The sequence below is a fragment of the Scyliorhinus torazame genome, chromosome 6 (genome assembly GCF_047496885.1).
Source record: "Scyliorhinus torazame isolate Kashiwa2021f chromosome 6, sScyTor2.1, whole genome shotgun sequence".
NCBI classification, from domain to species: Eukaryota; Metazoa; Chordata; class Chondrichthyes; order Carcharhiniformes; family Scyliorhinidae; genus Scyliorhinus; species Scyliorhinus torazame.
In genome coordinates, this window is record NC_092712.1 from 102245660 (window position 1) to 102258176 (window position 12517).

Below are 12517 nucleotides of genomic sequence, written 5' to 3' on the forward strand. Positions count from 1 at the left end.
GAGCTGTGGGGGCAGAGTCCTTCTGCATATTTAAGGCTGAGATAGATTCTTGATCAGTAAGGGAATCAAGGGTTACGGGGAAAGGGCAGCGGACGTGAGGAATATTGGATCAGTCCGTATAGAGGGGCTGAATGGCCTACTCCTGTTCCTTTTCTCATGGTCTTCTTATGTTTTTATGAGCTTCAGATTGCCTATTGTCACCAACATCTCTAGTTGTAGGATGGCAGTAGTTGGAGTGCTGCAGTGACCTTGAATGCAACAGGCAATTAGGTGCAAGTTGTGATGAAGTTCTTGTAGCAGCAAACAGCACAACTCTGTGATCACCTTCCAAGAAAAGACCAACTTCTTTATTTACTGCTCCTTAGGTAAGTGTTTCCTGGGCCTGTACATTCTTGGAAGGGTAAAGATTCCCACAAGCATACCTCTTTTTATCTGGTCCCCCTGCATCTGAAGCTTGGTTCTTTTGTCCTCTAAAATGATTGCAATTCCCAGAAGAAGCCAAAAAATCTCTATGAACTGCAAACATTAATCTCCCAAACCCTCTACAATGTTTGAAATGCAAACAGGTATTTCTTTAAATATGCATCCTATAATTGGGCGCCAGGAACTGCATGCAATTGTCCTTACCACACATTTGCCAACCTGGAAAACTGGTGAAAGTTGACCAACAACTTCAGAATGATGCAGTGGCTTACAACAAAAGATCATGAATGTCTTTGTCATGTCAAAATATCTTTAAAAATTTGCTGCTTAGTTCTTGGTTCTGTATATTTTTCAGCTGTTTACTTCAGAAATATGGTGTTATTACCGGAAACAACTAAATTCCATAAAAAGTGAACAATACTGGCCCTTTAAATTTTACTTAAATATTATTGAAGTATTCAGGATGACAAATACTGATTTCTTTCCCCCTAGCTTTACTTAAGCAGTGAGTTTTATTTAAGCAATGACGGCAGTTCACAATTAATAGTTAAGGTGAAGCACTTGTAATTCAAGTTTGACTAAATATATTGTAATTGTGTACTTTAAAAAAAGTATTACAATTTTTTCAAATGATTTGATACTTCCCCACTATGTAGCACTTTAAATAAATCCAGAAAGCCATAGGGCGGGATTCTCCGCGAACCGGCGGGGCTGGGCACTCCAGCGCCGAGGAGTGGCGTGAACCACTCCAGCGTCGGGCTGCCCCGAAGGTGCGGAATCACAGCTGTACTGCGGGAGGACACTTCAGAGGGCAGCGAGGCTATATGGGTAGAGATCAGGAATAAGAAGGGTGCAGATACAATGTTGGGGGTTTACTACAGGCCACCCAACAGCCAGCGGGTGATAGAGGAGCAGATAGGTAGACAGATTTTGGAAAGGAGTAAAAGCAACAGGGTTGTTGTGATGGGAGACTTTAACTTCCCCAATATTGACTGGGACTCACTTAGTGCTAGGGGCTTGGACAAGGCAGAGTTTGTAAGGAGCATCCAGGAGGGCTTCTTAAAACAATATGTAGATAGTTCAACCAGGGAAGGGGCTATACTGGACCTGGTATTGGGGAATGAGCCCAGCCAGGTGGTAGAAGTTTCAGTAGGGGAGCATTTCGGGAATAGTGACCACAATTCAGTAAGTTTTAAAGTGCTGGTGGACAAGGATAAGAGTGGTCCTAGGGTGAGTGTGCTAAATTGGGGGAAGGCTAATGATAACAATATTAGGCAGGAACTGAAGAACCTAGATTGGGGGCGGATGTTTGAGGGTAAATCAACATCTGACATGTCGGAGGCTTTCAAATGTCAGTTGAAAGGAATTCAGGACCGGCATGTTCCTGTGCGGAAGAAGGGACCTTGGATAATGAGAGATATTGTAGGCCTCGTCAAAAAGAAAAATGAGGCATTTGTCAGTACTAGAAGGCTGGGAACAGACGAAGCCTGTGTGGAATATAAGGAAAGTAGGAAGGAACTTAAGCAAGGAGTCAGGAGGGCTAGAAGGGGTCACGAAAAGTCATTGGCAAATAGGGTTAAGGAAAATCCCAAGGCTTTTTACATGTACATAAAAAGCAAGAGGGTAGCCAGGGAAAGGGTGGGCCCACTGAAGGACAGGCGAGGGAATCTATGTGTGGAGCCAGAAGAAATGGGCGAGGTACCAAATGAATACTTTCCATAACTATTCACCAAAGAGAAGGAATTGATGGATGTTGAGTCTGGAGAAGGGTGCGTAGATAGCCTGGGTCACATTGAGATCCAAAAAGACGAGGTGTTGGGCGTCTTGAAAAATATTCAGGTAGATACGTCCCCAGGGCCTGATGGGATCTACCCCAGAATACTGAAGGAGACTAGAGAGGAAATTGCTGAGGCCTTGACAGAAATCTTTGGATCCTCACTGTCTTCAGGTGATGGCCCGGAGGACTGGAGAATAGCCAATGTTGTTCCTCTGTTTAAAAAGGGTAGCAAGGATAATCCAGGGAACTACAGGCTGGTGAGCCTTACGTCAGTGGTAGGGAAATTACTGGAGAGAATTCTTCGAGATAAGATCTACTCCCATTTGGAAGCAAATGGACGTATTAGCGAGAGGCAGCACGGTTTTGTGAAGGGGAGGTCGTGTCTCACTAACTTGATAGAGTTTTTCGAGGAGGCCACAAAGATGATTGATGCAGGTAGGGCAGTGGATGCTGTCTATATGGACTTAAGTAAGGCCTTTGACAAGGTCCTTCATGGCAGACTGGTACAAAAGGTGAAGTCACACGGGATCATGGGTGAGCTGGCAAGATGGATACAGAACTGGCTAGGTCATAGAAGGCAGAGAGTAGCAATGGAAGGGTGCTTTTGTGATTGGAGGGCTGTGACTAGTGGTGTTCCGCAGAGATCAGTGCCGGGACCTTTGCTGTTCGTAATATATAGAAATGATTTGGAGGAAAATGTAACTGGTCTGATTAGTAAGTTTGCAGACGACACAAAGGTTGGTGGAATTGCGGATAGCAATGAGGACTATCAGAGGATTCAGCAGGATTTAGATCGTTTGGAGACTTGGGCAGAGAAATGGCAGATGGAGTTTAATCCGGACAAATGTGAGAGAATGCATTTTGGAAGGTCTAATGCAGGTAGGGAATATATAGTGAATGGTAGAACCCTCAAGAGTATTGACAGTCAGAGAGATCTAGGTGTACAGGTCCACAGGTCACTGAAAGGGGCAACACAGGTGGAGAAGGTAGTCAAGAAGGCATACGGCATGCTTGCCTTCATTGGCCGGGGAATTGAGTATAAAAATTGGCAAGTCATGTTGCAGCAGTGTAGAACCTTAGTTAGGCCATACTTGGAGTATAGTGTTCAATTCTGGTCGCCACACTACCAGAAGGATGTGGAGGCTTTAGAGAGGGTGCAGAAGATATTTACCAGAATGTTGCCTGGTATGGAGGGCATTAGCTATGAGGAGAGGTTGAATAAACCCAGTTTGTTCTCACTGGAATGACGGAGGTTGAGAGACGACCTGATAGAGGTCTACAAAATTATGAGGGGCATAGACAGAGTGGATAGTCAGAGGCTTTTCCCCAGGGTAGAGGGGTCAATTACTAGGGGACATAGGTTTAAGGTACGAGGGGCAACGTTTAGAGAAGATGTACAAGGCACTTTTTTTTACACAGAGGGTAGTGGGTGCCTGGAACTCGCTGCCGGAGGAGGTGGTGGAAGCAGGGACGATAGTGACGTTTAAGGGGCACCTTGACAAATACATGAATAGTATGGGAATAGAGGGGTACGGACTACGGAAGTGCAGAAGATTTTAGTTTAGACAGGCAGCATGGTCGCACAGGCTTGGAGGGCCGAAGGGCCTGTTCCTGTGCTGTACTTTTCTTTGTTCTTTGCTTGTTCTTCATAAAGAGAAAATTGCATTTCTTATTGACATATTTAACTAAGTTTAATCTTCAGTCAATTCAGTCAGTTCACTGGCTGGCTGCAGTTCATACTGGTGTGAAGCTTCACTGACTACCTGTGAATGGAAAAGAAAGAAGAAATATATGCATTTTTAAAATATTTCATTTAAACCCACATGATGAATATTCATTTGAAATTGTTCCATTATAGAGAATCATTATCAGGCGCCAACTAACCTCGCCATCTTTCATCTCAATCGTTTTCAAGCGCAATGTCCTTCTGGGGGAATGAACTTCAGGTTGATCGTCAAATTCAAATTCTGTTTCTGGAAGTCAAGGAAGAAAATTACATATGGTCTTAATGTGAAATGTTCAGATCTGGATTGAACTTTTAATGACTTAAAAAATTCTTTTTTGCTGAACAGATTAGCTATTTCTATCAAAATAAACTCTCAGTGTATTGGATTGATTCGCATGCTGTAGCCATTTTAAAAAATGTTTAATGGGGAAGATTTTTTGGACAGTAGTGGAACAAATGATTTTCAAATGAAAATATCATACATTGGATGCTACAAAGAAAACAGAGAATAGAAATATAGGGGGCTGGATTCTCCGCTCCCCGCTGCCGAAATCGCATTCTGCGCCGGGGCAGAGAATCCGTTTTGATGCCCGTATCGGGAGCGGTGCCATTATTTGGATTCTCCATCCCATGAAATGCGGCATACTCTAGGAGTATGCCACGCCGATTATCCACCACCTCAGGCCATTGCCTGCTGCCAACTCCGCGATGATCCGCTGCCCACGTGTGCTCACACCACCCGGGACCATCGCGTGGCGGCTGCAGACTCATAGTTATAAAGACTAGAGGACTGGGAAGTCTTTAGGGGACAACAGAAAGCTTCTAAAAAAGCTATAAAGAAGAGTAAGGTAGACTATGAAAGTAAACTTGCTCAGAACATAAAAGCAGATAGTAAAAGCTTCGACAAATATATAAGGCAAAAAAGAGTGGCGAAGGTAAATATTGGTCCTTTGGAAGATGAGAAGGGAGATTTAATAAAAGGAGACTGGGAAATGGCTGAGGAGCTGAACAGGTTTTTTGGGTCAGTCTTCACAGTGGAAGACACAAATAACATGCCAGTGACTGATGGAAATAAAGATATGATAGGTGAGGACCTTGAGATGATTGTAATCACTAAGGAGGCAGTATTGGGCAAGCTCATGGGGCTAAAGGTAGACAAGTCTCCTGGCCCTGATGGGATGCATCCCAGAGTGTTAAAAGAGATGGCTAGGGAAATTGTAAACGCACTAGTGATAATTTATCAAAATTCACTAGACTCTGGGGTGGTCCCAGAGGATTGGAAAGTAGCAAACGTGACACCACTGTTTAAAAAAGGAGGTCGGCAGAAAGCGGGTAAATATAGGCCGGTAAGTTTAACTTCGGTTGTAGGGAAAATGCTGGAATCTATCATTAAGAAGGAAATAGCGGGGCACCTGGAGGGAAATTGTCCCATTGGGCAGACGCAGCATGGGTTCACAAAGGGTAGGTCGTGTCTGACTAATTTGGTAGAATTTTTTGAGGATGTTACCAGTGCAGTAGATAACGGGGAGCCAATGGATGTGGTATATCTGGATTTCCAGAAAGCTTTTGACAAGGTGCCACACAAAAGGTTGCTGCACAAACTAAAGATGCATGGCATTGAGGATAAAGTTGTAGCATGGGTAGAGGATTGGTTAACTAACAGAAAGCAGAGAGTGGGGATAAATGGGTGTTTCTCTGGTTGGCAACCTGTAACTAGTGGGGTCCCTCAAGGATCAGTGTTGGGCCTGCAGTTGTTCACAATTTACATTGATGATTTGGAGTTGGGGACCACGTGCAATGTGGCAAAGTTTGCAGACGACACTAAGATGAGTGGTAAAGCAAAAAGTGCAGAGGATACCGGAAGTCTGCAGAAGGATTTGGATAGGTTAGGTGAATGGGCTAGGGTCTGGCAGATGGAATTCAATGTTGCCAAGTGTGAGGCTATCCATTTTGGGAGGAATACCAGCAGAATGGATTATTATTTAAACGGTAAGATGTTAAAACATGCTGCTGTGCAGAGGGACCTGGGTGTGCTGGTGCACGAGTCGCAAAAAGTTGGTGTGCAGGTGCAACAGGTGATTAAGAAGGCTAATCGAGTTTTGTCTTTCATTGCTAGAGGGATGGAGTTCAAGACTAGGGAGGTTATGCTGCAATTGTATAAGGTGTTGGTGAGGCCACATCTGGAGTATTGTGTTCAGTTTTGGTCTCCTTACCTGAGAAAGGACATATTGGCACTGGAGGGAGTGCAGAGGAGATTCACTAGGTTGATCCCAGAGTTGAGGGGATTAGATTATGACGAGAGGTTGAATAGACTGGGACTGTACTCATTGGAGTTTAGAAGGATGCGGGGGGATCTTATTGAAACATATAAAATTATGAGGGAATAGATAAGATAGATGCGGGCAGATTGTTTCCACTGGTCGGGAAAAGCAGAACTAGGGTGCATAGCCTCAAAATAAGGGGAAGTAGATTTAGGACCGAGTTTCGGAGGAACTTCTTCACCCAAAGGGTTGTGAATCTCTGGAATTCCTTGCCGAGTGAAGCAGTTGAGGCTCCTTCTTTAAACATTTTAAAGAAAAAGATAGATACCTTTCTAAAGAATAAAGGGATTCGGGGATATGGTGTACGGGCCGGAGAGTGGAGCTGAGTCCACAAAGGTCCGCTATGATCTCATTGAATGGCGGAGCAGGCTCGAGGGGCCAGGTGGCCTACTCCTGCTCCTAGTTCTTATGTTCTTATGTTATCTATTTTAATTTATACAATATTAGCTCTACCTATGCCAACAAAATGGAATGTAACATGTTCTTATTCAAATTTTACGAAAGCAACAAACAACCTACCTTGCAGGTGTAAAGGGGCAGAAGTTGGAGAATAATGCGTGGAAAACCTACAAAAAAAAGAACTTGGTTAATGTAGCAGTTTGGTTTACGCCTTTCACCTTAAATTTTAAATTATTCATGTCAACATATGTAACTACATTCCATTGTAATTAATTGTGTGAAACCTTTTTAGATAGCTTGATATCATAAGATACATATAGCCGTGCATTTCTACATTCAACAATTAAACCCCATGGTGACAAAAAGTCAGTGGTTTTGCCCTTGCCACTATTTTAAATAGGCAATGGGGGGAAATCTGTTGGTAAGCACAGTGAATCGGTGGCACATTAAACGCATTACCCGATACTTTGTGCTACCATCAAAGTGCATTTTCACTCCCAGTATTCTGGTTTCTTATTGAACTTCCTTCGAGCTCAAGTGAGATGCAACACAGTGCCCAGTAATCTAAACAGTTAACAAAATGTCTACAAATCAATTATTAGCAGAGCACGGTTTCAAAACTGGCATTAGATTAACGTGAAAAATATCCCCTCATGACTGACATTAGGTATTATGAAAATACAGCAGAACAGATTGTTGGCAGTGTTACACTCCTAACTTATAGAAAGGTATTTCCACTTACAGTGCTGAACAATGTAGTCTACGTATGACAATTCTCATGCATAGAAGTCATGCAATAGGTTGTCTCAGAAATAATTACTTGGTTGCTGAGCTGATAAATCAGCCCTATATTGCCAAATACTTTCAATAACATTACACGGCATTTACAGAAACATCTTACCTGTTTTCCTCACTCTCCAGCAATTTCCTGTATGTTGCAATCTCAGCATCCAAAGCCATTTTAATTTTCAGTAGATTCTGATATTCAGACAAACGGTAGCTCATCTGTTCAGTCAGATTTTGGATGTCATTCTCACATTGAGTGACAGTTTCCTGGAATTTGGCTGCTTCCTTGTTAAACCGATCCTCCATTTCACCCTTCTGACGCTCAAGAAAGTCTTTCTGTTTCAAGGATAACGTAGGCATTTATTTTCTTACATTTTCCTTGTGATCACATTTATTTTATTCATGTGTGTGCACTGTAGGTGGGAACCATCCTTTTTCTGATTCCAAATCACTCCATGCAGATTTTGTACATGCATTAAAGTGAGTTTACATCAATTACTTTTCACTGCATAAATTGCAGTACCTATTGTTTTATCACAGAGCACTCGTACAGTAGCCAGTTCACTGTTAATTTCTTCCAAATCAGGTCGGCATTTGATTCCCCACCTCACTCCCAAAGCCACCCTTGTACCCACAACACAATTCAATTAGATTAATTGAAAATTCTAGTACAAATTACAGCATGCGTACCGATCAATAAAACTAGAGTAGAAACCTGGGGCGGGATTCTCCCCTACCCGGCTGGGCCCCCCCCAGGACCCCGGAGCCCACCCGCGCCGCCTTGTCCCGCCGTTCAAAAGGTGGTTTAATCCACGCTGGCGGGACAGGCATTCCAGCAGCGGGACTTCGGCCCATCGCGGGCCGGAGAATCGGCGGGGGTGGGCCCGCCGATTAGCGCGGCGCGATTGTCGCCCCCGCCGAATCTCTGGTGGCAGAGACTTCGGGACATGGCAGAGCGGGATTCACGCCAGCCCCCGGCGATTCTCCGACCTGACGGGGGGGTCGGAGAATCCCGCCCCAGATGTCTTGTGATTAAATTGGAAGTTAATAATCTAGTGAATAGAATTAAGCTGGATATTGTATTGCTGTGGGAGCACATGAAGTGTAGTCAACCCTCAGAATGTGAAAAGAGCTACTGGCAAATTGTGACTGAATAAAACCTCATTGTATCAGAATTTTGCGATAGCAGCATCATAATAAATGTAACTTAGTCATTTTGTAGTCCAGCACTTGAGAATTTCTGAAAAGAGAGACATTTCTTTGTCAAAGATTCTTATTTTGCATTCATTAGGACAATTCACAAGAAAATACCAATGTCAGGGAAAGCAATATATTTATACTCTACAAAAAGAGAATGCTGATTGGTTGGCAAGTGGACTCATTGAACATAGAATTTACAGTGCAGAAGAAGGCCATTCGGCCCATCAAGCCTGCACCGGCCCTTGGAAAGAGCACCCCACAACTCCGCCCCATACCTGTAACCCAGAAACCCCACCCAACCCCTTTGGACATTAAGGGCAATTTAACATGGCCAATCCACCTAACCTGCATGCCTTTGGACTGTGGGAGGAAACCAGAGTTCCCGGAGGAAACCCACGCAGACTCGAGGAGAACGTGTAGACTCTGCACAGACGGTGACCCAAGCCAGGAATCGAACCTGGGACCCTTGAGCTGTGAAGCGACAATGCTAACCACTGTGCTACTGTGGCACATCAGGGAGGGGGAAAGTTAACTTTTTATACCACGAGGCAGTCACACTCCTTAGAACAAGATTTCCTAAATTGGTCAGAGGTCAGGGACAGTAAAGTGCGACTGCAAGTGAGGCAGTGAAGGGTACTCAAAGGCAGGGTTTACAGGGACTGTGTACTTACTGAGAACATTATAGTATAAGACATATTTTGTAACTTGTGTTATCCTTGGAAATCTGTGTATGCCTGTGAAGATACAGGTGAGGTGAAGGAGTATTGTATTATGGTCAATCTTTTCATGTTTAATAAATGTTTTATTATTTTGTTAAATATTAATTGGCAGTCCTGGGCTGGATTCTCCACAGCCCGACGCTGTAATCACGGCCGGTGCCGGGGTGGAGAATCCAGTTTGACACCGTAATCGGGCCCGGCGCCGGTCCGGCGATTTTCCGGGCACCGAAAATCGGCGTCACCGTGGAGTGCGCCGTGCCGCTGGGGGCCCATTGCCAGAGTCCCGCAACGACATCCTCTGCTTCCGACTGGCCAAGTTCCCGACGGCGTGGAACTAACCACCTACTGCTGGTCGGGATGCTCGCATGGCGGCTGTGGACTCAGTCAACGGTCGCCTTTGTCGGGGGCGGGCAGATCGAAGACTGGGGGGCCTTATAGGCGGCCGGGGATTAAATGTGCGGGGGTTGAGGCTCGGGCACGTGGCCGATCGGCAGTCTCTTTCTTCGGTCTGGCTCCGCAGTCCGAATCCGCCATGGAGCACGGCGCGGCCGCTGGAGGTCACCGCCGTGCAGATGCGCGATATCTGACCCGGACGTGCGGGGGCCCATATCTGCAGTAACAGCTGTGAGGTTCACTACGGGTCCCTACTAGCCCCCAGCAAGGCTAAGAATTTGTTTAAATTTTTTCCAGGAATTTCAGGAGTAAAACTCCAACGTTTCTTCGCCGGCATGGAGACTGGTGATATGCATCACTGTATATACACAAGGGGTTAATGTAAATACACTACAACTAAGTAACCACTCGAGGGAGCACCAGAGATGTCATGACATGCAGACATACAACCAATGGGTCATTACAACAGGACACAACCAATGGGTAATCAGGACACCCAGAGGTGGCATTACCACAAGGGGGCATTTCACAACCCATATAAAAGGACAGGGCACACATGCTCTGCCTCTTTCCAGAGACAGACATCTAGAGAGCACATCAGGGTTGATCAACAGCATTACACGCAGCACGTGGCTTAGAGCAAGCTGGTAAAGATAGACTGAGTTACTACAGCTAGATTAGCAGAGAGTTGAACTCATTTAAGAACTGTGTTAATAGTTCAATGAACAAATTGAACTCTTTTCATAGTCTGGAGCTTCCTTTGTGAAAGCATACATCAAGGAAGCAGCTTATGCTACACGAAGCAGCATAACACAATAGGGACATAGTCTAATTTTCGGAGAATCCAGCCCCTTGACTCTGTTCATCGACATCTCTGAATAAAAAATAAAAGTTATGATCTATCGAGTCGTGGTTCTGCTCTGGGACCTGACTGCCCAGTAGTAACATCAGTTAGGATCATAACAGAAGTGGGGGCTTGTCTGGGGTATTTTGAAATGTGGAGGATGAGTTACTGGACTTTGATTAACAAAAATTTGGCAGGATACTTTGAAACATGGACACCAAGTTACTGAATTGCGAAGAGTAAAACTCGGTCTACAATTTATCGTTATAAGGTGAGATCTGAGAATTCTTTAAAATATGTGAGTACGTGGAGGTATCGATGTACTGGGCATAGGAATTGGAGCTCCTGTGAGGTATATTGGAAGGGAATAGAATCAGAAATGGCATTATAATTTGCTAAGATTTTTCTAAAAATGGAAGATGTAACCCTAACTGGTTTACAACAAGTAAACAAGAGTCAGCAAATGGAGTTTGCAGATAAGCTGCAGTTAAACTTACCCATAGGAGCAAGGAAAGCAGACATAGTTGATCATTTGAAACCTGGCGACTCTGAAGGGACTCAATTTAGAAGTGGCCTAACCACTCCGAGAGAACCCAAAATTTGAATTGAGAATCCACTTGGAAACAGAAAAACCACAAGCGTCAAAACAGTACTGATCAAGCCTCTCAGATTCGGAAGTGTGTTAATGCATGCATACTAACAGGGATATAAGGTAAACCTGAGAGATTTTGTTGCGTAAAACTGTCGGGAGTTTTGTAGGCCGGAAAGTAGTGTAAGCCGTACCCGTGTTTACATCACCACTTTATCACCCCCTGTTCCAAATTCAGTAGAGAACCTAGATAGAGAAAATGGCTATGAAGGCAATGGAACGCCTTATGAACCCCCAGGAATTTGAGGTCGCAGTGACCAGTAGAGTAGGACAGTGTACCGTTTGGGAAGATGAGATCAGGAAATATCTCAAAGGGAAAGGATGGCCCCTTTGGAGTGAATTCTGCAATAATGAGGAAACAGGACCTGGGAGTATAGGACATACTTGGTGGGAGAACCTGTCAGAGATCCACAAGAAGAGCTTAGGGATAGCTCGCAAGCCGATGGCAATCATGTCCTGTTTGGCACAATTGAGAGGCACAGAGGAGGTCGTTAGGATGCTCCGTGGAGAGATAGAGGAGAGAGACAGAACCAGTGAGGTAGACGTGAGTGAGGTAGAGAAGGAGAATCGAGATTTAAAAGAGCAGTTAGCAGCAAGGGACAGAGAGGTGGATGATGCCAAGAGGGCACATCAGTCTTGTCTCGCGCATTTGAACAGTTTCCAGACGCAGTATGATAAGGCCGACCAGGACACGCAACGTGCGGTCTTGGTAAGACAAGAGACAGAACAGCAAGTGGAGAAATTGCAGAAGCAATTCAATGATTTAAAAGCAGCCCTACGAACACTCCATACTTCCACAACGGAACAAAGGCAGAGCTCCGTAGATCACGCAAAATGCCGGAAGCAAATTGCAGATTTGCAATCTCTGCTTTCTGTTCAAAATGGATTTCAAAGTACATTTGGACCCCAGTTAGATCAAGAAAACGGCCCCGACTGGCAGGAATTAAATGAGACTGCCCATAGATACGTACATGGGACATGTACGCAGGAAAAACCCCAGCAAAGGAAAGCACCCCAACCCCAACCAAACAGGCAGAACACACCCCCATGAATCCTGTAACCACACACCGCAGGGCCGCAGGAGAAGGGGAAGCAGATTTCCTATATACAACCCCGTTAACCGTGACCCAATTACGGGATGCGTGTGGAAAAATTACACCGTTCCTTCCCACTTCAGACCCCCATCAATTTTTCGCAAAAGTCAAACACCAGGCTACCACGTACGGCCTGGACGAAAAGGAGCAAGTGAAGCTCACAGTTTTAAGCCTCGACCCTTCAGT

The 12517-nt window shown here is 44.7% G+C and overlaps 1 protein-coding gene across 1 annotated transcript in view; it reads right to left on the reverse strand.

The window, feature by feature from the left end:
* Positions 1–916: 916 nt before the first annotated feature.
* The window catches only part of LOC140424922 (vimentin-like), a 68128-nt gene continuing 56527 nt past the window's right edge, over positions 917–12517 (reverse strand). Inside the window, exons 6-9 of the mRNA XM_072508586.1 lie at positions 7548–7768; positions 6767–6813; positions 4085–4173; positions 917–3963 (exon numbers count right to left, since the gene is read on the reverse strand). Coding sequence (XP_072364687.1) covers positions 3892–3963; positions 4085–4173; positions 6767–6813; positions 7548–7768 — 429 coding nt within the window. The 3' untranslated portion in view covers positions 917–3891. The remainder of the gene's footprint in view (positions 3964–4084; positions 4174–6766; positions 6814–7547; positions 7769–12517) is intronic.